This window comes from Miniopterus natalensis, chromosome 1, assembly GCF_054644295.1.
Source record: "Miniopterus natalensis isolate mMinNat1 chromosome 1, mMinNat1.hap1, whole genome shotgun sequence".
Taxonomy (NCBI): Eukaryota; Metazoa; Chordata; class Mammalia; order Chiroptera; family Miniopteridae; genus Miniopterus; species Miniopterus natalensis.
This window is the reverse complement of record NC_142081.1, coordinates 39,020,210-39,045,540: the sequence shown is the minus strand read 5'-3', so window position 1 is coordinate 39,045,540 and position 25,331 is coordinate 39,020,210. Positions and strand designations below refer to the sequence as shown.

Sequence of the window (25,331 nt, the reverse complement as noted above, 5' to 3'; positions counted from 1 at the left end):
CTTATAACCTTAAACTTCATTGTTAACATCTCATGATGTGCCACAGGGCTGCATTGTCTTGATCCTGGTATATCCTAAGTTTTAAGGATGATCTGTATGACTATTTTAGAGGCAAAACTCTCAGGATTTAGATGACTACTTTCCCCCAGGATTCCCCAATCTTAAATCTCTTTTTATGTTATATTATTCCCCCAAACCATCATTTTTCAAATTATCTAATAGCGTTTGTTGTCAGTACTCTGCAGCATTGCGTGCAGTTTGACATCTGACTTGAGTTTGAGCTCTACTACTTGCTAGCTCTGTAACCTTGAGTAGGTCACACCTGTTACTCTGAAATAGTTCTCCATAATTTCCCTCTAGGGCTGTTCCTTAATCTCTTTCTGGGACCCAGATAGAAGGCTCTGATTAAAAGACTTTGTTTAGCTATAGAATGCATTTCTCCCCCTCACTTTTTGTTTTGTTAATATTTGTCTCTTCCTCTTTTGGCTTCTTAAATTTCACATAGATTATGCTATTTCTTTCATTGCTTCTTGTCTTGTTGACACTTTAATTGCAAATGCAGTGTTTTGTTTGTTTTTAGTTGAGGTGGTTTGGGAAAGAATACTCTATTTTATATTTTATTTTTTAAATATATTTTTATTGATTTCAGAGAGAGTAAGGGAGAGAGAGAGATAGAAACATCAATGATGAGAGTCATTGATCGGCTGCCTCCTGCATGCTCCCTGCAGGGGATCAAGCCCACAACCCTGGCATATACCCTGATGGGAATCGAACTGGTATCTCCTGCATGATAGGTCAATGCTCAACCGCTGAGCCATGCTGGCTGGGCTTGATCTTTTATAATTTGATAGACTTAAAATTTATTAAAGCCCTGCTTATTATTTTTTAATTCTAGATTTTACTTGAAAAGTGGATGGGTTTTCTTATCCATATGTCAGTGTTATTTTGTTTTTTAATCCATACAATGGAAATAATAATGATCTCTCTCTTGGGTTCTTGTGAGGCTTAAGTAAGATAGTCATGTTTTCTATAATTTGTATGTAATTGGCATATTGTAAGCATTTAACATATATTAGGTTTATCATTGTTTTTACTCTATTAACCCAAGTAAATGACAGTTAAAATATTGATTGAAAACATTGCTAATATGGAAAGATTTCACTATTTGGATTGTTTGTATTTCTTTAACTATGGAAGAGTAGAAGAATGAGAGGAAAGAGTTCATTTAATAGTCATAGCATTATAGAACTTTGAAATTTTAAGAAACTTTTGAGAACCTCTAGTTAATTTCTCATTTTTTGAAGTGAGAAAACAGACCCCAAATGATTGTGATTTAGTCAGTTAGTGGTCATCAGTACTAGAATACAAATTTTATATATAGTAGTATACTATATATTGTATATGTACCTAGCTCATAGTAGGAGTTCAGTAACTTTTGAGAATTGAGTTCATATGATGATTTTGTGTGTCTGTCTCTGAAGACTAGCATATCTTTATGTGTATTCATTGTTCGTATATTCCCTCTTTCTGCATACTCATTTAGGACCTGTGCAATGATCCAAAAACCATTTATTGAACATCTGTTTGCAGAGCGGCTTTTTACTGAAATAAAAGTCATATTTTTCTCCCTCTGTGCAAGAAGTTTGGCACTGTGTTAAGAATTTTAAACTCTAAATTTAAAAAACAAGTTAAGCTTTTTTTATTATTAAAAAATGTATTTGCCCAGCCCAGCGTAGCGCAGCGGTTGAGCATCGACCGTGGATCCAGGTGATCGGGGTTCGATTCCCGGTCAGGGCACATGCCGGGGTTGCGGGCTAGCCGATCAATGACTCTCTCATCATTGATGTTTCTCTCTCTCCTCCTTTCCTCTTTCTGAAATCAATAAAGATATATTTAAAAAAAATATATATATATATATATATATATATTTTCCAGGTTTTAGAGTGTTCTTAGTTGGGTTTTATTTTTAGCATTCAAGTTATCATCTAGAAGGAGCTTTTTGAAGGAGCTTTTCTGTATGTTTTATGAGATGTGATAGTATATAAATGGGCATGATTAAATGATCTATGAAAAATTGAAGCCATGGTACACCATTTCAGTGGAGCGTTAATTTTATACTTTGCTTGAAGGCGAATGGGATCTCCATATTTTGTCATTATGTGGAAGCTAAATGCCACCAGTATGATGGAATAGACCAGGAGAGGAGGAGGATGATCAGCTAGAGGAGTAGGAACTACAGGTCAGTCATCTTATATTGAGAAAAAAATAAAAGAAGATAAATTGGGTGGAACAAGATTATGGAGAAGTATGTAACCAACCTGATTTGCTGCGTTAGTAGAAACTGTCTAACTAGGTTTTCTGGTTAAACTGGGCATTGTTGACAAATTGCTAATCTAATAGCTGCTTGTTAACTATTTCAAATGGAGAGGATTAGGAATGATCCAGAAGTCAGTTTCATTGAATGAAGAATCTGACTTTGAAAATAATGAATTAAATATTTTTGTAGTGCAGGCTTTACTGTATGCAATTTTAGAATTTTTGATGATTTCTTTTGTGGATAGAAAGTAAAAAGTATAAGTGAAATATGACATTTTTAAATGCTTATTTTATCTATCTTTAGAATTCATTTTGGTTTATAATTGGTTATAAATTGATACCAGAGAAGGATTCAGAATATAGAGTCTGCTTTATGACTAATCCTTTAAACCACTGCAGTGGAATGTGTGAATGAGACTAATTATATTGTTTTACAGGAAGTGCCTAATTCTTATTCACAATTTCGATATGACCTTTAATAATGTAAGGTCATAGCTAATGAGACAGTAAAACTGGCACTTTCTATTTAATTGCAAAGGCACTCTGCCTGCAATACTTGTTAATATTGCTTGAATATTGGCTTGTATTTGTCCTTCTTAGAATATGTTTCCTGCTTCTGTAGTTAGAATAGTGTTCTAATACTTGTGTATAATTATATTTATGTGTGTGTCTATTGGTAAAATTTTACATATCTGAGGAGGGGATTAAGTGAAATGTCTTACTTAATTATAAGCACTTCCTTCTCCTTCTCTCTCCCCATTCACCTAGTTATTGTGCCCAGAGAATGTTGGAAGCCAGCCTTATACTGCCAAAGGAGGAGATAGAAGGATTTCTTTTCTTTCAAAAGTGATCAGACAAAAGGGAAATAAAGGAATTCTCAAAATAGCCAGTCCCTGCCTAATTACTCTAGAATGAGATAGCTTGGTTTGCTCACTCACACAGATCTTCTAATCATCTTTTTAGTTTCTTACTCTTATATATAAATGTACAGCCAAGGGTTTTCTCTCATTTGAGGAAAACATCAAACATGAAAGGCAGAGACCAAAGCAAACAGCAAAAAAGAACTCAGGTTAGAGAGATAGTGCAGAGGGCAGAAGAAAACAACAATGGCAAACATCTAATTTATATCCTCAGAGAGAAAAGGAGATTACATTCATGGAAAATAACAAGATGTAGGGAAATGAAAAAGAAATTTGCAGCAAACAGAAAAGAACTTAGGGAAATTAAAAATTTAATAGAAGAGTTAGAAGATAAAGTTGAGATCTTTCAGAAAATAGAGCTAAAAGACAAGAGATATAAAATGCAAGGGAGGAAAAAATAAAGGAAAATTAAAGAATCAATCTAGGAAGGCAAGTATCTAAACACAGATGGCTCCCAGTTAGGATGGTTTGGATTTATGATTTTTCGGCTTTATGATAGTGCTAAAGGCTAAAGGCATACACATTGATCTTTTCCCAGGCTAGCAATATGCGGTTAAGATACTTTTTCATGATCCTGGGCAACTGCAGTGAGCTACAGCTCCCAGTCAGGCCTACCATCACCAGCATAAACACTGGATACTCTTGCCCTAGCCAGTTTGGCTCAGTGGTTAGTGTCAGCCCACAGATTAAAGGATCCTGGATTTGATTCCAGCCAAGCGCATGCACCATGGTTGCAGGCTTGATCCCTGGCCCTGGTCGGGGCACATGTGGGAGGCAACCAATCGATGTGTCTCTCACACATCAATGTTTCCCTCTCTCTCCCCCCTCCCCTTCCACTCTCCCTGAAAAGCAATGGAAAAAATATCCTTGGCTGAGGATTTTTAAAAAAGGATACTCTTCAGTGTACTGTGTTGTCAGTGTTTTTCGATACTGTGTTCTGAGCATGTTTAAGGTAGGTTGGAGTAAGGTATGATGCTCAGTAGGTTTAGTTGTATTAAATGCATTTAAAAAAAATATATTTCTTAAGATATATCTTTATTGATTTCAGAGAGAGAAAGGCAGAGAGTGTTGAAACATCAATGATGAGTTAGTCATCATTGATCGGCTGCCTCCTGCATGCCCTAGACTGGGTATTGAACCATGATCTCCTGGATCCTAGGTCGATGCTCAACGGCTGAGCCACGCCCAGCTGGGCTTGAATGCATTTTTGACTTAAAATATTTTCAGTTTACAATGGGCTTATCAGGATGTAAGTCAAGGAGCATTATAATAGGCATAGGAGAAAAAGGATAGAAAAAAGCCCTAGGAAGATTATTATAAGAAAATTTGCCAGAACTGAAGAACACATGTCTCTAAATTTAAAAGACTCAGCAATTATCACTTTGAACAATTGAAAAACAAAAAAACCAACCCAACCATAGGACATGTAAAATTTCAGAGCACATAAGGAGAAGCCGCCATAAGCTTCTGGAGGGGGATACACAGGTGACCATGAAGGATTGGGGATCAGAATGGTGCTAAGCTTCTTAAAAATAACACTGAAAGCCAGAGGACAATGAAGAAAGGCCTTCAACATTCGGACAGAACATGTTTTTCTGTCTAGAATTCTATAGTGAGTCAATTTCAGTTATTAAGTATGGATAAGTGAAGATATTTTTAGACAACGTAAGGAATAAAAAAAATGTACTTCCCATACCCCGTTCTCAGGAAACTACAGGTGAAATACCCTACTGAAAAGAGAAAACCAGTAAAGAAGTGAGATCAAGGAAATAGGGGTTCCACTATGGAAGAGAGACAAGGAAGTTACCAGGATAAGTTAAAGGGGAAATTCTATGACCACGGTTCTGTACCAGGCCTAGAGAGCATGCAGTCCAAATTGGAACCTGATGGAAGGATACAGGAGGGGTGTGTGTGTGTATGTATATATATGTGTGTGTGTGTGTGTGTGTGTGTATTTAGAGAGGGAGGGCAGGAGGGAGGGGGAGAGAGAAACACCGATGAGAGAAACAGGGAGGGAGGGAGGAGGGAGGGAGAGAGATATTGATGAGAGAGAAACACTGCTCTGCTGCCTCCTGCACAGCCCCTCCTGGGGATCAAGCCCACAACTGAGGCATATGCCCTCACCGGGAATCAAACCAAGACCTCTCAGTGCATGGAAAAACTTAGCCACACTGGCCCGGGCCAGAAGGTATATTTTTAAGAAATTAAAACAGAGATTTCCCCTCCCCTCCCTCCTGGAATTTGAAATTTCTACTGTTGTCAGGCCCTAGTGTTAGATGCTGAGGGTAACATGGCCTTGTGCCCTAGCGTACCTCAGTCTGGTCATGGAATCACTTGTATAAACAGAAAATTATAATACAGCAAGATAAGTGCTAAAAATAAAGATTAAAAAATGGCCAGTAAAAGTAGTGAGGAGAGTGTCATTTAGTTCTGCCAGGCCTTATGGGCAAAGCTGGATTTTGTGGAAACAAAGCATTTTCCAGGCCAGAGAAGTAGGAGAAGAGTTCATATTTCTTTGGTTAATCAGCTATATTGCATATAAAGCTCTTTATACACTTTTTCTCCCTATTTTATTTTTTACTTTGTTTTACAATCTGCAAAGAGCTTCTAGAGGGTTGGCTGGAGGAGGCTGTCATCTCAGGCAGTTGTGGAGTATTAAGGAAGGCAGTTTAGTTATGAGGTGAGGGAATAAAACAGTTGGGGAATAGCAAATGGTAAGCTTACATGTATCTTCCATCCTAACGCTTTCCTGTCAGTGGTGGTAAAGTCAGGATTTTACTGTTAATAGATATATGACCTTGGGTAAGCCATTCTCTATGGATTTAATTTTTCTCCACTTTAAAATGAGAGGATTGGTATAGATGGACATTTCCTGTTGACAGTCTCTTTCTTAATAGTTGGGGCGGGGGTTGGTGGCTAACAATCACCAAAGCAGTTTCGGAACACAGGGTTGAACAAAGTTAAATAGATTTCTTTACTATATCCTTACGCATTATGGCATGTGGATTGAACTCCTGGACTTTTTTAACCTGGCCTTGTCAGTGGAAGGCCTAGTATTTCCAGCTCCATCCTTTTCATAATGGTTGAGTAGAAGGAGAATGGGTTTTAGAATCATACATAACCGGGTTTGAATCCTGACTGCTACTTAGTGGCTCTGTGGCCTTATGTAAGTTATTTAACCCTTTTAACTACTTTCTTCATGCAAATCAAGAAGGATAACACCTTGTGGAGTTGGAAAGATTTAGTGACAACCCATAAGAAAATATCAAATGTATCTGGCATATATTGGGTCAAAAAAGGTATAGTTTAAGTCCTACAAATTCCAGAATTAGTATAGAATGTAATACTTGATAATATGTTCTTTATATTCTGCATACATGTGTGTGGTGTTTGAGGTAGGATGCTTATGTGTTTTATATATACTCATACAATTTTTCCCTCAAGAAAAATGTTCTTGAGGGCTCATTATTATCTTTTGCTGTTCACATAGCACTCAGCATTCTCCTGGAGACTCAGTAAGTGCTTGATAAATACCTCACAGTTTCATCAAAATAGTGGGATGAGGCGAGATGTGGTTAATCATACATCTTTCATAACCCTGGGTAGAAGTTGGTGAATTTATGATTACTAATTTTCTTTGGTTATTTACGTTAAATGATTAAACTAAGTTTGAAATAACTAGAACTGACTGTAAATGGATTGCCCTCTAAGCAAATGATAAGGAGAAAGTGCTATAATAAAGTATTGTTTAATGTTGTAAATTATATTCTTGGAATACTAATGTTTTACATTTTGTTTTGTCTCTAAGCAAATGGTTATGAGCCTTAGAGTTTCTGAACTTCAAGTACTATTGGGCTACGCTGGGAGAAACAAGCACGGACGCAAACACGAACTTCTCACAAAAGCCCTGCATTTGCTAAAGGCTGGCTGCAGTCCTGCTGTACAAATGAAAATTAAAGAACTCTATAGGCGGAGATTCCCCCAGAAAATCATGACGCCCGCGGACTTGTCCATCCCCAGTGTACATTCAGGTCCTATGCCAGCAACTTTGTCTCCATCTACCATTCCACAGCTCACTTATGACGGTCACCCTGCATCATCACCATTACTCCCTGTCTCTCTTCTGGGACCTAAACATGAACTGGAACTCCCACACCTTACGTCAGCTCTTCACCCAGTCCATCCGGATATAAAACTTCAAAAATTACCATTTTATGATTTACTGGATGAACTGATAAAACCCACCAGTCTAGGTAAGATTATTTTACAATGGTTATTTGGTTACTTTTGGGGGATACATTTTCATTTTAGAGTTTAATTTGACCCAATTTATTCATAATGAAATTTGTGTTTGATAATAGTATCCAGATGATGATAATCTTTCTATTTTAGACAGAATCAAGAGTATAAAAGCTATCTTTTAGACAAAAAAAGTAGAGTCAGGTTTTTAGTAATGTTTGCTAACACAATAAATATTAAAATGTTTCAAGAATATAAATTTATAAAGTATATTTTAGATTGTTGATTAGTACTTTATAACCCTTACAAATTAAAAAATTAAAACCCAGTAATTATTATTGGCCTCTCAATTCAGTTCTTAATTTTCAGTGGTTGATGACATCTAAAACAAATGAATAACTGGTTTTTATTATTTAAATGACTCAGTGGTTTTAATTATTATAAAAGGAGATTTGAGCTTTGATGTTGTAGTATTTTAATTTCAGCTGATTTTTTTTTTAATCCTCACCTGAGAATATTTTTTCCATTGCTTTTCAGAGAGAGTGGAGGTGGGGGCGGGAGAGATGTGAGAGAGACACATCGATTGGTTGCCTTCTGCACATGCGCTGATTAAGGCCAGGGATCGAGCCTGCAACCAAGAGTATGTGCCCTTGGCTGGAATCGAACCCGGAACCTTTTAGTCTGCAGGCGCGCTCTAACCACTGAGCCAAACTGGCTAGGGCTCAGCTGACTTTTTAAAGTGGATATATGTGGTTTGCAGGTGCACACACAATCATGGTTATATAATATGAATACTTGAAATTTTATTTTTTGTGTTTTTTTCATCATTTGATTAGTGTCTAGCATATTAATAGAATTTCATTTATTAATCAGCTTGTAATTTTAATTGCTATAATGCAACCATACTTTATTTAATGAAGAATAAAACTGACACTATTGTGATCTCTGATGCCTTTGGTGTAATTTTTTTAAAATACCAGATTTCCAGATGCTTGCTTATTATAAATCAGTGGTTGGTAAACTATGGCCAGCAAGGCAAATACAGCCTGCAGCCTGTTTTTTGTGGATCTGAGCTAAGAATGTGTTGTGTGTGTGTGTTTTAAATATTTTTAAAGAGCTGTTTAAAAAATTTTTTTGAAGAATTTGCAACAGAGACTATTTATGTCTGCAAAACCTAAAGTATTTACTGTCTGGCCATTACAGAAAAAGTTTTCCAACCCCTGTTACGAATAGTTGAGCATTTCAGTTTGGGAGATTATTTGAGAGTTGAATTTTGAGAACATTTACTGAAATTCTTTGAACTGGGAAATGTTTGTTTTTAATTATGTTTTGCAGGATTTACCCAAATAAATCAAGATTATAGCCAGTCACTTTAAAACAACATGAATTTTATATCACATTATTTTTAAAATAGCCATAGCAAGAAAACTTAACAGCCCAGCCGGGCGTGGCTCAGCAGTTAAGTGTCGACCTAGGATCCAGGTGATCAGGGTTCGATTCCCAGTCAGGGCACATGCCCGGGTTGCTGGCTGCAGCCGATCAATGACTCTCTCATCATTGATGTTTCTATCTCTCTCTCTCTCCCTCTCATTTCCTCTCTCTGAAATCAATAAAGATATATTTTAAAAAAAAGAAAAAAAGAAAACTTAACAGGTGTTGAGAATCTATTGTAGGCTTACGAAGCTTACACATGCTCATTATAAAAAATGAAAATGCCAAAGTCCTCTTTCCTCGTTAGCAGTTTAGTGTGTATGCATATATTAACAAATTATGTTTCTTTTTTTCAGGAAGGAATCATATTATACATAGTATTTTATGATATGTCTTTTTCCCCATAATACATTATAGGCATTTCTTATCTGCCTCATATATATATATCTTTTCCCATTTTTGATGCAAGGCCATGTATATAATATATACACACATCTCTATATATGGTATGTATGTGTACATATGTGAGTGTGTGTATATATTCTAGCTCATATCTTATTAAATACTGTATACTATTCCATGATTTAAACAAGTTCTTTATTGAAAGATAGCTATTTCCAGTATTTTGCTGCCAAAAACATGCTGCAGTGAAGATCATTTGAGATTTAAAGGAAAAAAAATGTTGATGGCTTTTAATTGATTAGATTCCCAGCTCTCAGATTTTCTTCTAGTCTTAATGTATCTTGCTGTTTCCATTTTCGTACAGTTACCAGTATGAATAGTATTGGTTACATATGTATCTAAATTTTGTTACAAAGAGTGGAAATGTAGACTGGACACACATTATGGTTATGTTGGATAATATTTTAAACTTAGGAAAATTTTAAATTATTTTTATTTTACTGAAATACTTTGCTTGAATATGTGTTAATTTCTAATTGTCTACACTAATTGTCTTTTCATGCCTTTGTAGCTTAATTTATATCTTATATCTTACTGCTTTAATACTTCAGGGTACATCTATTTTTATGAACTTTTTAATGTATAATAATAGTGGGTAAACATCTGATTTTCCTCTAAAATGATACTAGAAGCAGATAGTTCATAAGAAATTAAAATTATCACTCGAGTCCAGAATGTGACGGGTAAATTTAATTTTTCATTTTTTACCCTTCTATTTTGTTCTAAAGCACTAGATTTAAACAGATTTTGAGATATTCTGATGTAAGCTGAATGTCATTATGCATGGTTCTAAAAAATCAAAATAATTGTTCTGTAATCCCCCATTTTATTAGATAATTCTTATCCATTCTTATAATCATTTTATTATTATTTCTTAATTTTAAAGTACTTTTAAGGTCTTCATTCATTTTGGAACCACATGTTAAAGATAATTCTTTTCATTGTCTATAGTTAACTAGAAAAATTGGGAGATGAAGTAAAGGTGGTTATAAAGTAAAATGCTTGATTTATTATGTATTTTTGCCTGTCCGTATTAAAATCTGTCTGTTCTTGTGAGGCCCATTTCAAATGCTTTTCGAAACCTTTTTCGTTAATTTTTCTAAGATTTCCCACTTAATCTGTCTATTCGATTCTCTCCCATCCAGAATTGATTTCACTTTCTTGCATGTTCTTGTAACATTTTGTTGTTGTTAGTTTCTCAAAATGGTAAGGGCTATATTCATCTAATAATAGCTAGCTACAAACCTGTTACATGGTAGTTGCTCAGTAAACATTTATTAGTTCTCCAGTTAATTTAAATACAATAGTCACTTTAATTCAGTGAATTTTAACCATTTAATCATCCAGATACAAGTGAGGCATAACCACATATCATAAATAGTAGCTTAGGTATGAGATGGAAAATAGAGTAGGGAAAAAAGATGTATCCTTCCCTTTATTGTTCCCACCCCCACTCTGATCTTTATGGTTAATTGATGACTTGGATATTCTATAGACTATTTTAAAAATATTTCTCTAATTACAAAGATATCACATGTTTAATGTATAATTCATAGGCACTACTTTAGAGATAAGTTTTAAAAATATTTCTATTGTGTTCCTCTAGTCAGTCGTGTGTGTGTGTGTGTGTGTGTGTGTGTGGCGTAGTGTGTGTGTTTATTCCTGCTTTTGTTTTAATGAAGAGAAGAATCTCAAATACTGACTTAACCCAGCAGGATGTTAGCCACATATATTATTGATTCATATAAATAATGGGGCACAGAAAAATTTTAATCTTTACAGTACATTGAGCACCTTGTGTTAAAGTGTATTTTGAAATAACATTTGCATAGTGTGCCACTCTTGGTGTTGATGCGCTATGGAATTTATACAATTATGAAAGTCAAATGGACAGATAATTTTGGAATAAAATATTTTGTTAATGTCCATTTAGAGCATGGGTGGAGAACATCTGGCCCACAGGCCGTATATACATGAAATCATTTGGTCTGGCCCTGCCAAGGCAACTATAGGCGGGGCTGGAAATGCAATAAATCTGGGAGTTTTTTCATAGCTAATTTTCAAGTTGATAGTTTTGTATGGCCTGTAAATAATGTTATAAATATCCAAATGGCCCTTGGCAGAAAAAAGTTTCCCCACCTCTGATTTAGAGGCAAGATATTTTCCCTCAGTCCTTTAATATTATTTAGAATAATAAAACTACTTCGAGTATTATTGTTTATATTTATTAAGTTGGCTTGTGTTAGAGCATAATGGTAAAAACAAAATATTTTCATAGTGACCGAAAGAATAATAATTCTTTAGGATGCAGTATTTGATTTGATTCAGAATTGAATAACCAAATTCATTAATACTCAGTTTTATATTTATTACAAATTTAGTTATTTCTATCTTCCTTGACTCAGGTAGATTTTCAAACAGAAAATACATTTTTAATGTCGTTTTTTTGAAATATTTTTAATATTTATAATTATTTCAAATATTTAATAATTATTTCAAAGGCTAACATGTAGTAAACAGCTTTGTATTCATTTGGAGTAGTCATATGAAAGTTTGGTGAGCTATCCCAAGGTTTGCTTTATATCAAATTTAAACCAAATTATATCTTCTCAAGACATGTCTTCCTTTTCAGGTTTTTAAAGACCTTAGGCAGTTAGTCTGTCATGTATCCATGGACTAGAGATTTCTCGTAGATTGACATGAGGAATAATTGTTGACGTTGTTCCTCTAGTTGATTACTGAAGGATACAGTATTTGCTTTTTTTTAAAACCAGTAGTTAAATGATGATGATGATGAATGATAAATTTGATACATAATAACTTAAACATCTTACTTTAATGTAAACATATTAATGTGTGTTCACTTGCCAATCTTAAGATGTAGGTCAAGGCCTTTCCTTTGAGACCACTGATTTCCCAATTTTAGATTCCTTAACGCAGAGAGAGAATTTAAAGACTTGTTAAAGCAGTTTGAATCCAGAATCTATTACAAACTGGGGGAGAAATCGTTTATAGTTGTCACCTAATTCCACTCCATTTTATTTAAAGCAACTTGCTTTATTCATTAATTTTTTTTTAAATATATCTTTATTGATTTCAGAGAAAGGAAAGGAGAGGGGGAGAGAGAAATAGAAACATCAATGATGACAGAGGCATTGATCGGCTGCCTCCTGCACTCCCCTCACTGGGGATCAAGCCCGCAACCTGGGCACCTTCCTTGACCAGGAATCTAACCTTGACCTCCAGGTCCATAGGTCGACGCTCAAGCACTGAGCCACGGTGACCGGACTAAAGCAACTTGCTTTTATTGGGTCTTTACAGAGCATTTAACTTAGTTTTTATAAAAACAGCAATGTCTTTTTCCACGTATATTTCATTGGTTTTGTAATATTTAAATTTTGTCATTAGAAGTGCAACTGGCACAAACAGGTTTGAGAATAAACACTTCTGGTTCTTGGTAAACATCAGTTAACCCAGTTAAAAGGTCAGCTCAGCTAAGAGGGCTTCTACTTGATTTTCTTTTGTATCATTCTTATTTAACTATCCAAAGATAATGAAATTAGAAGTTTTATTTGTACTCTTGCCTGAGAATAATTTAAGTGATCTCTTCTCTGAGGAAAATCATGGATCATAATTTTTATGGTTGAGTTTTTGTTTGTTTTAAGAAATCTTTTAGCTCTCTGTCACCTCTTTGGAAGGGTTATAATGGGAACATTGAGAGAAGTAGGGAGGTAAGCAAATTAGATTTTTTATTGTAGTTTTACATTTGTAGTGTTTCTTTTAGAACTTACTACAGTTTAATCCTTTTCTCACTGAGGACAGTGACAGTAAATAAGACGATGAAATGAAACAATTCACAGGTATCTTATCATTTTTTTTAACTAAGAATGGTTATAAAACATTGGAAATTATCTGTGAAGATGATCTCCTTTTCTTGTTCTTCCTAATTCTAAAAGTGTCCTATTTTTTGGAAAGTGTTTGGATGCTACAAACTGAAGAATCTGAAACACAGAGACATCTTTTCATTGATCACATGCATGCCATTCTTCAATTTGTGATTAATCAGGTCACTTGTTTTATCTTTCTGTTTTTTAAGTCTTGGAAGGTGACTTTTATTTAAGTTTATTGTTTGTCAAACAGTCTTTTCCATAAAACACCACAAATATCCGTTGTCTGGGCTATATATAGTTTTTGGATTCTTGAGCTCTGTTACAAGTAGTTCTAATTTGATGTGGGACAATATATGGATACTTCCTAGGGAAGACTGACCAACAACCTAGGTGTACTGGGTTTATAGTTTCAGTATTTTAGAAAGCTAGGTTGATTGCTTTTCTTTTTAAAGTAGAATATTTCTTTGTGTTGTTTTTTTTTTAATCCTCACCGGAGGATATTTTTTCAATTGCTTTTCAGAGAGAGTGGAAGTGGGGGAGAGTGAGTGAGAGAGAGGTGAGAAAAATACATTGATTGGTTGCCTTGCGCACATGCCATGACTGGGGATCGAGTCTGCAACCGAGGTACATGCCATGCTGTTGTCTGGAACCGACCCCAGGACCCTTTGGTCCATAGACTGATGCTCTAACCACTGAGCAAAACCGGCTGGGGCTAAAGTGGAATATTTCTGTATAGAAAATTACAGTTATTTTAGGCTTGGGAAGATGTGTGAATAATTTATAGAAAACGTTTGAATTTTTCGTATATATGTGTGTGTGTGTGTGTGTGTGTGTGTGTGTATATATATATATATATATATAAAACTTAGGTTTTGCCTTAGGATAAAGGGCACAGATGCCTCAGTACTTCTTAATAGTTAATATGATCCCAACTTGTTTTTTGCAGTGCGGGTAAGGTATCTGCTACATCTTAATAATATTGGTTACCAGTGTTTTTTGCCAAGGGCTCCTCTGTCATTGGATTATATTTCACAGTTTCATCCTCTCATTTTTTATAATTGAATTTGCCTTTCTCCACATGCATAATAGCCAGTGCTTGGAGATCAGGTGATGCAAATTCAAGGACACAGGCTCTGATAAGTATTGGAAAGGGCATTCAAAGATTTTATGCACTCTACTGTGCTTTTAGAAAATTTGCCTTCTAATAATTCAACACAAGCTGTGATCTTCTGTACTTGAATTTTGGGAAGTCAAAAGCCATAGTTTTTTTGTAGGGGGTTTATTCCCTAGAAACTTTTTTCTCTGTCTAATTTGGCAACAGATTTCTGACTTTCAAAACAAAATCTAAGCTATACCTTGTAAATCTAGTACATACCTTTGTAGATAATATTATTCTTCTCTGGTAATTTTAATAATTTTATTGCTGTTTATATATAGTGACCCAGAGCCCAAAGGAATCTAGTGTGTTTTTAATAAATGGGATTCTGAATTTTTTTTTTCTTTTATGTATCTTTATTGATTTCAGAGAGAGGAAAGGAGAGAGAGAGTTGAAACATCAATGATGAGAGAGACGTCATTGACCGACTGCCTCCTGCAAGCCCCCATCTGGGGATCTTGCCTGCAACCCGGGCATGTGCCCTGACCAGGAATTGAACCGCAATCTCCTGGATCCTAGGTCGATGCTCAACCGCTGAGCCACACCTGGCCAGGTAGGATTCTGTGTTCTGTTATCTTGGGAACTAAGAATGATACTCTTTTTGGTTGGAAAGGAATCTTGACAATGAGAATCAGTAAAGAACCAAACCCCTCTGTGTAATTGAAAATATGAAATTAAAAAATTTTTAATTGTGAGATTAATGAGACAGCCATTTAAGTTCAGAAGCAAGTAAGTAAGTACAGTTTAACAAAACCAAACGGAAGATCTTACTGGGATGAAATTTAAAGATCAAATGTGTAGTGTATATAGCACTTGAAGTATGCATTTCATAATTTGCCAGTGGGTTCTAAAGCAGTTTGGCTCACTCAAGTCTCCCCATCAAAATTGAGTTACCATACGAGTTGCAGACCAGCTGGCTTGAGCACTTGGTTATGGTAATCATGGGGCAGGTAGGATGGTGCAACAAAGGGAGAATCCAGTTTGGCAATCCATTTCTTTCCTTTAAGGAATTTGGTTGATATCTGGACCATTCCCTTTCTTTATATATACTACTTCAGTCTTGATAGTGCTTGCAAATGACTCCAGTAGTTTTGAGTGGAGATTAGTCATTCTAATTCTTTCACACTACTGCTGCTAAGTTTATTGAAACTCAAATGTAAATAAGCTTTAGATATTCCAAGGATGGGGATATTGCAGTGCAAAAGAAGCTGCATGTTGGATAAAGTATTAGAGTTAAATTACTTTAAGGTAGGTAAAAATAAAATGCCTGAATTGTTTTGTTTTAAATATATCTTTATTGATTTCAGAGAGAGGGCGGGGGAGAGAGAGGGAGACGTCAGTGATGAGAAAGTTGTTATTGATTGACTGCCTCCTGCATGCCCCCTTTTTAGGGATCGAGCCCAAAACCCAGGCATGTGCCCTGACCGGGGATCGAACTGCGATCTCCTGGATCTTAGGTCGATGCTCAACTGCTGAGCTATGCCTGGCCAGCTGCCTAAATTGTTTTTAAGAACCAACTTTAATTTATGACCTCTACATGTTCTCTAGTTCCTAGAATTTTGTTTCAGCATTTATTTTGGAGCTCTGTCTTTCAGTGTTTTATTTCTGCTTTTAAATTTTATTATTTTAATTTTAAAATTAATGATGTTATAAGATATAGACTAGAGGAAATTACTTCTCTGTAATATAAATACTCAATAGCATTTTGTGTTTCAGCACCTCCTCATAGGAAGTTTAAATGTAAAGTTAGCAATTTATATTTACATGCTATTTAAGAAATCACAAAGGAAATGATGGATACAGCTGGTTACATAAATATGTTAAACCTCTATGCATCAGGGTTTTTTTTTTTAAAAAAGCCGAAGTATAAAAGTAAAGTTGGACAGTGAAGAAGGCTGATAGGAAAAAAATGGATTCATTCAAAATACGGTATTGGAGGAGAGCTCTGCAGATATCTTGGACCACCAGAAAAGATTAAAAAGTGGGTCCTAGAGCAGATAGCCTGTAACATTGCTGGAGGCTAAAATGACAAAATCGAAGCTATCATACCTTGGAGGTGTCATGAGAAGGCAGTGTTTCTTTGGAAAAGACAATAATGCTGGGAAAATAGAAAGATTATAAAAGAGGAAGACCAAATATGTATTATGTTAAAATTATAGATCTTTCATATAACTCAGTACCAAAATATTTTAAAGAAAAACTCAGTTTTTTTCAGCTTAGTCTATATTTCAGGCTTTTGCTAAGATTTATTTTGTTAAAATGACATATATATGTAGTTATCTCAAGTTTTCCTAATTGTCTAATATTTTGGGGAAATAAAACCTTTTTTGCCTTAAAATAACTTACAGTATTTTCTAAGATGTAGAGATATATTAAAAACAGATGAAGATTGTAAATCTCCTTAAAAATAGGGAAGGCTGTGGCTGGTGTGGCTTGGTTGGATGAGTGTCATCCCATGCACCAAGAGGTCGTTGGTTTGCTGGTTTGATTCCTGGTCAGGACACACGCCTGGTTTGTAGGCTCTATCCCTAGTGTAGGCAGCTGATCGGTGTTTCTTCCTCTCCCTCTCTCTTCCTCCCTCTCTCTAAAACCAATAAGAACATTTAAAAAAAAAAAATAAGAAAGGAGCCAAGAACATACAATGGGGTAAAGACAGTCTGCAATAAATGGTGTTGGGAAAATTGGACAGATAACATGGAAAAAAAAGAAACTAGACCACCTTCTTACACCATATGTAAGAATAAACTCAAAATGGATTCAAGACTTAAATGTAAGACTTGAAACCATAAAACTCGTAGAAGAAATAGGCAGTAAAATCTCTGGCGTTTCTCTTAGCAATATTTTTTCTGATATATCTCCTTGGGCAAGGGAAACAAGATTAAAAAGAACATATTGGACTACATTAAATTATAAAAAGATTTTTCACAGCAAAGAAGATCAACAAAATGAAAAGACAACCTACTGAATGGGAGAAGTTATTCACCAATGTTACATTTGATAAGGGATTAATATCCAAAATTTGTAAAGAACTCAACACTAAAAAAAACCAATTGTAAAATGAGCAGAGAACCTGAATAGACACTTCTCCAAAGAGAACATGCAGAAGGCCAATAGACATAGGAAAAGATGCACAACATCAGAAAAATTCAAATTAAAACCTCTAGGAGATAACAACTCATACCTGTCAGATTGGTTATCATCAATAAATTAACAAGCAGCAACTGTTGGCGAGGATGTGGAGAAAAGAGACTACTCTTGCACTGTTTGTGGAAACGCATATTGGTGCAGCCACTGTGGAAAGCAGTATGGAGGTTCTTTAAAAAATTAAAAATGGAACTGTCTTATGACCCAGTGATTTCACTTCTGGATATATATCTGAAGAAACCTGAAACACCAATTCAAAAGAGCATCTGCATCTTTATATTCATTGCAGCACTATTTACAATAGCCAAGCTATGGCAGCAACCCAAGTGCCCATCAGTAGATGAGTGGGTGGATAAAATAAAAAATTCGTACAATGGAATGTTGCTCAGCCACAAAAAAAGAATGAAATCTTACCATTTGTGACAGTATGGATGGACCTAAAGGATATTATGCCAAGTGGAGTAAGTCAGACAAAGACAAATACCATACGATTTTACTTATATGTGTAATCTAAAGAGCAAAATAAATGAACAAACAATAGAAACAGACTCATAGATGCAGAAAACAGACTGATAGTTGTCAGAGGGGGGGAAGGTTGGGAGGCTGAGTGAAAAAGGTGAAAGGATTAAGAAGTACAAATTGGTAGTCACAAAATAGCCCTGGGAATTTAAAGTACTGCATAGGGAATATTGTCAATACTATTGTAATCACTATGTATAGTGTCAGGTGGGTACTTGAAATACCAGGAGGAACACTTTGGTACTTGTTATACCAGGGGAACACTTTGTAAAGCATATGGTTGTGTAACTGCTATGCTGTACACCTGAAAATAATAATAATATTGAATGTAAACCGTAATTGAAAAATGAAAGTTAAAAATGGGGGGGAAATTAAGTAAAAATTTTTAAGTTATAAAATTACTTGAATAAAAGATGTAAAGTGGAGTTAGAGAGGATGCATCGTTCATTTTATTATTTTCTTCCTTAGTTTGTTCCTTTTTTGCTGATGTTGATCCTTTCCATATGAATCTAGCCACTGCAAAACATTCCAAAAGAACAAAGATCTTAATAAAGCGTGTTTTCATTTTCATGTAATAATCCATGGTCATGGAAATAGAATCTTCTCCATCCCTTTCTGCTAATAGATTTGTGACTTTATAAACAATATATATAAATACACACACACACATACACAGACACACACATATACGTGTGTGTGTGTATACATATATATATATATAAACTTTATTTTTAAAAACTTTATTTCATTCAACTAATATATATTAAATTCATTTTTTGTGTGCCAAGAACCATTTTAGTTGGCAGAAAAGAGTAAGACATTCAAGGATTTCATAATCTAGTGGAGGAATGAAACGTACATTAGTTCATCTTAGAATTCTAACACAAGGCAAAGTAAGCTAAAAGGCATAACCTAAGTTAAAAATTAAAGGGATTATATTTATCAGGGAGTTTGAATTTAACATTTTTGTCTTGTGGAGTAGTCAAATCAGAATTACTGAGGGTGCGTATTAAAAATAGAGATTTTCGCCCGGCCGGGCATGGCTCAGCGGTTAAGTGTCGACCTAGGATCCAGGCGATCAGGGTTCAATTCCTGGTCAGGGCACATGCCCGGGTTGCGGGCTGCAGCCGATCAATGACTCTCTCATCATTGATGTTTCTATCTCTCTCTCTCTCCCTCTCCTTTCCTCTCTCTGAAATCAATAAAGATATAATTTTAAAAAATAAATAAAATAAAATAAAATAAAATAAAAATAGAGATTTTCTCACACTCCAGAGCTTCTGAATTATATTTAATATCATATGACATTATATACACCTTCCCAGGTAGATCACTTTATTTCTTTGAATCCCTACAAAATGTATCATGTATAATCCTTTTTATGAGCATATAGTTTCCATTTTTTGCTACTATGTCAGCATTCTTATATATAAGAATATATATTTTTGTACTTATGTATTTCTTTAAATGCAAAGTAGTTTTTTGAGGTCAAAAGATATTCATACTTCTAATTTTAATTAGAAGTATTTAATTGCATGTAATTGCATCCTCCGCATCCTCCAAATAAAGTTTATACTCCTACCAACATTTTTATGACAGTGCTTATTACACACAGTTTTATCATTAATTTTAAGTTTTTATAAGCTGACAAAATGAAAATACCTTGTTTTAATTTATATACTTTTGCTTACTGCTGAAGTTGAACATTTTTATGATTATTAATCATTTGTAGTTTGTGAATTGCTTGTTCATATTCTTTGTTTATCTTCCTTGTTTGTACTTTTTTTCTTGTTGGTTCATACTTTGTACATAATGCATAGTAGTCATCCCTCTTTTATATGTTGTAAATATTTTATCTTGGTCTGTCACTTACTACATGATTTATAATGTCTTCCATTACACAGAAGTTGAAAACATATAAGTTGCCACTCAAATCTGTGAGTTACTACTTTTATGATGCTTGGATTTTTAAAACAGCTTCACTGAAGATATAATTCACATACTTTAAAATTCACCTTGTTAAAGTGTTCAGTTCAGTGGTTTTTTGGTATATTCATGGACAGTGCATCCATCACCACTATTTAATTAAAAATTTTTTTATCACACCCAAAAGACACACTGTACTGATTAGCAATCATTCTCATTCCCTCTCCTCCCCGCCCCTGAAAATGACTAGTCATCTTTTTATTTCTATGGATTTGTCTATTCTGTATCTTATATAAATGGAATCATATAACATATGGCCTTTTGGGACTGTCTTCTTTCACTTAGCATAATGTTTTCAAGGTTCATTCATGTTATGGCATGTGTCAGTGCTTCATTCTTTTGGGGGGAGTATAATTATTTTTAATGGGGGGTGTCTTCTAATTTCCTTTTTAGAATTTTTAATTGTGATAAAAAAACTTACTCTCTTAATAATTTTTAAGTGTATTCAGTAGTTTTAAGTATATTCACAGTGTTGTACAATAGACCTCTAGAACTTTTTTAACTTCCAAAACGAAAACTTGATCCATTAAATAATTCCTTATTCCACCCCCACCCCCCCAGCCACTACTAACCACCATTGCACTTTCTAAGAGTTTGACTATTTTAGGTACCTCATGTAAGTGGAATCATACTTGTCTTTTTGTGACTGGCTTATTTCACTTAACACAGTGCCCTTAAGCTTCATCCATATCGTAGAATGTTGACAGGATTTCCTTCCCATTTAAGGCTGATTGATATTCCATTGTATGCATATATCAACCACATTTGTTTAACCATTTATGTGTATATTGTCATTTAGGGTTGTTTTCGTTTCTTGGCTATTGTGAGATCCTGCTTTCAGTTCTTTTGGATATATACCCAAAAGTGGGAGTGCTAGATCTTATGGTAGTTCTATATTTAATTTTTTGAGAAACCGCTATGTTGTTTTCCAAAGCTGCACTATTTTACATTCCCACTAGCAATGCACATTGGGTTCCAGCTTCTCTGCATCCTCACCAAAACTTACTTTCTAGGTGTTTTTTTTTGTTGTTTGTTTTTTTTAAAGTGGCCATTATAATGAGCCTGAAGTTAATCTCCTTGTGTTTTTGATTTGCATTTTTCTCATGATTCATAATGTTGCGCATCTATTAATTCATGGGCTTATTGGCCATTTGTATAACTTTTCTGCAGAAATGTCTCTTCAGGTCCTTTGCCCATTTTTTAATTGGGTTTTATTAGTGTTGAATTATAGGAGTTATTTATTATAGGAGTTATTTATTTTGAATATTAACTCCTGATTAGATATGTGACTTCCAAATATTTTACGCCATTTTGTAGGTTGCTGTTATACTCTGTTGATTGTTTCTTTTGATTCATAGAAATTTTTTTGTGTAGTACCAAGTGTCTATTTTTGGTTTTGTTGCTTGTGCTTTTGGTGTCATACCAAGAAATCATGGCCAAATTCAGTATCAAAAAGCATCTACCCTGTTTTGTTTTGTTTTGTTTTAAAGAAGCTTTATAGTTTAAAGTCTTTAATCCATTTTGAGTTAATTTTTGAACATGCTGTAAGGGAAGAATCCTACTTTGCTATTTTGTATGTGGGTATCCAGTTTTCCCTATACCATTTGTTCAAGAGGATGTTCTTTCACCCTTATGTGGTCTTGGCACCCTTGTTAAAGATCATTTGACCTAATGTGCAAGGGTTTATTTCTGGGCTCTTTCTCTTCCATTGGTTTATGTTTTTATGCCAGTGCCACACTGTTTTGGTTACTATAACTTTGTTATGTGTTTTGACATTAGGAAACATGAAGCCTCTGACTTTGTGCTTCTTTTTCAAGATTATTTGGGCTACTCTGAGACACTTGAGATTCCATATGAATTTTAAGATTTAAAAAAATTTTTTAGAAATTGATACAGGGATTTTGATTGGAATTGCATTGATTCTGTAGATCACTTTGGGTAGCATGAATATTTTAACAATATTAAGTCCACGAGGTGTTTCCATTTGCTTGTGTTGATTTTTTTCAGCAATGCTTTGTAATTTTCAGCATACAAGTCTTTTGCCCCCTTGGTTAAGTATACCTAAGTATTTTATCTTTTTTAATGCTCTAGAAAATGGGATTTTTTTAAAAATTTCCTTTTCAGATTGGTCATTGTTAGTGTATAGATATGCAACTAATTTTTGTGTTGATTTTTTTTTTTTTTATCCTGCAACTTTCCTGAATTTACTTATTCTAATAGTTTTTTTGTGGAATCTTTAGGGTTTTCTACGTATAAGTCTTGTCATCTGTGAACAGAGATAATTTTATTTCCTTTCAAATTATGATGCCATTTATTTCTTTTTCTTACCTAATATCTCTGGCTAGGACTTACAGTGTGATGTTGATGTTGAATAGAAAGTTGCCTTGTTCCTGATCTTAGCGGAAAAGCTTTCAGTCTTTTACCATTGAGTGTGATGTTAGCTGTTGCGTTTTTTGTTTTTGTTAATCCTCACTGAAGGATGTTTTTTCCATTGATTTTTAGAGTGGAAGGGAGAAAGAGAGAGAAGAATGGGTGTGTGTGAGAGAGACACATTGGTTACCTCCTGCATGCTGCACCCCAACAGAGGCTGGGAATCCAACTGTGACCCTTCAGTCAGAGGGGCTCACTCTAACCACTGAGTCACATTGGCCAGGACAGCTGTGGGTTTTTTAATATGCATTCTTTATTACGTTGAAATAGTTCCCTTGTAGTTTTGGGTATTACATGTTGAATTTTTCTAATGTTTTTTCTGCATCAGTTTGGAAGATCTCGTAATTTTCCTTTCATTCTGTTAATGTGGTACTGATTAATTTTCTTACCTTGAACCATCCTTGTGTGCCACAAATCCTAATTGGTTATAGTGTATAATTCTTTTCATATGCTATTGGATTTGAGAGTAGACATTCTTATAGTACTCTAGAGGGAAAGCATCTAGTCTTTTACCATTGAGTATGATGTTAGTTGTGGATTTTTCATAGATGCCTTTTTTCCAAAAATTTTTAAGTCATGAAAGTGTTTTGGAATTTATTTAAATGCTTTTTCTCCATCTATTGATAATCCTATGGTTTTTGTTTTTTATTCTATTAGTATGGTCTATTGTATTGATTGCTTTTCATATATTAAACAGTAGCTTTTGGATTTACCTGAGTGTTGATGCCCTGTCTCCAAGATGAGTAAATTAACAATCTCCCTACATTTCTATTTTTGACATTTATGGGATTTTAAAAATCAATTCTGAATTATCTTTTTAAAATTTTTTTTATTTTTATTTTTTAAAGTTTATCTTTATTGTTGTTAGTATTACAGATATCCCTCCCCTTTTCCCCATTGATCCCTTCCACCCCATATCCTCTACGTGCCCCCCCCCCCCCCCGGCCTTCTCCACACTGTTGTCTGTGTCCATGGGTTATGCATATATGCATATCAGTTCTTTGATTAATCTCTCCCCATTCACTCCCCCACCCCCACCTTCCCTCTGAGATCCCTCAGTCTGTTCCATGCTTCTATGTCTCTGGATCTGTTTTGTTCCTCAGTCTATTTTGTTTATTAGATTCCACATGAGTGAGATCATGTAGAACTGAATCAGGAAGAATCAGAAAACCTGAATCAGGCCACAACTGATGAAATCGAAGCAGCAATAAAAAAACTCCCAGCAAACAAAAGCCCTGGTCCGGACAGCTTCACAGGGGAGTTTTCTACCAAAGCTTTTTCAATGAATTTTTTTGTGGATCTTATTCTGTTCCACTTACCTGTTTGTATATTTCTCCATTAACATGAAATTGTTGTAGTTAGTTTTGTTCTTGTCGTAAAATTTTTGAATAGGCATTATATTCATTTGATATAAAAATCTAAAATTTCCAGAAGAGTTTTTAATGAAAAGGAAGTCCCTCTCTTCCTTTTATCTTAACCACAGGTGGTACTTTCAGTTCCTTTTATGTCTTTCCAGAGAGTTCTGCATATATAAACATTTGCCTCATAATTTTTTTTTAGCATCTGCTTAGTGTGTGACTGATTGGACTGTGTTTTATTAAATATTCTCTCATTGAATGACATTTTGATATTTTTCTGCCATTGAAAACATGCTACTGGGAATGCTCTGTGATATATATCACTATACGCATGTCCAGATATATCCAGTATTTTAAAAGATAAATTCCTAGAAGTAGAATGTGCATTTAAAATTTTGATAGATGTTGACAAATTTCTCCCCAGAGGTTTGTGTTAATTCATAATCCTATTGGCAATGTAGAGAGTATTTTTCCCCTATACATTTAGCAGTACTGTGTTACTAATATTTTTTGTCATTTCAAATTAATAGGTGAATTATTTGTAACTCAGTTTTAACTGGCATTTCTCTTTTTTTTCTTCTTTTTTTTAATCCTCACCGAGGGTATTTTTTCCATTGCTTTTCAGAGAGTAGAAGAGAGAGAGACGTTGATTGGTGCCTCCTGCACTCGCCCTGTCTGGGCCCGAGGATCGAGCCTGCAATGGAGGCATGTGCCCTTGGCTGGAATCAGACCCGGGACTCTTCAGTCCACAGGCCGACGCTCTCACTATTGAGCTAAACTGGCTAGAGCTAACTCTCATTTCTCTTAAGAGTAAGGGTGGTCTGGCTGACGTGACTTAGTGATTAGATTCAACCTATGATCCAGGAGATGGAGGTTAGATCCCCGGTCATGGCACATGCGCCGGTTTTGGGCTTGGTTCCCAGCAACAGGGGGCGTGCAGGAGGCAGCTGATCAATGACTTTCTCCTCTTGATGTTTCTATCTCTCCCTTCCTCTCTCTGAAATCAATAAAAATATACTTTAATAAAAAAGGATGAGGGCAAAGTGTCTTTTTTTAATATAAAAGTTTGAGATTATTGTATTTCTTTGAACTATTGAAGTTTTAATGAACATAGCCCATTAAAAATTGGATTATTGAGCTTTTCCCTCCGATATATAGAATTACGGGGTTTAGCACTTTCTGATATAAATTGCAACTATTTTTTCCAGTGTGATATCTTTTGACTTTTTTATGATTGGTGTTGGAAGTTTATCACTCATTCCTTTTTATTGCTAAGTAATATTTCATGGTATGGCTGTATCTCAGTTTCTCTACCTTCTCACCTATTGAGGGGCATTTTGGTTGTTCCCAATTTTTGGCTATCACAAATAATGTTACAAGCATTCATGCACGAGTTTTTGTAAGGACATAAGTTCTCTTTTTTTATGGATGCATACCCAGGAGTGGATTGCTGGATCATATGTATAAACATATGTGTAGT

General features: G+C 34.8%; 1 protein-coding gene across 1 annotated transcript in view; it reads left to right on the top strand.

Moving 5' to 3' along the window:
- Nucleotides 1-25,331, top strand: part of PIAS1 (protein inhibitor of activated STAT 1) — a 108,983-nt gene that overhangs the window by 23,643 nt on the left and 60,009 nt on the right. The window contains exon 2 of the mRNA XM_087820692.1: nt 7,045-7,489. Within this exon, the coding sequence (XP_087676818.1) occupies nt 7,045-7,489 (445 nt within the window). The remainder of the gene's footprint in view (nt 1-7,044; nt 7,490-25,331) is intronic.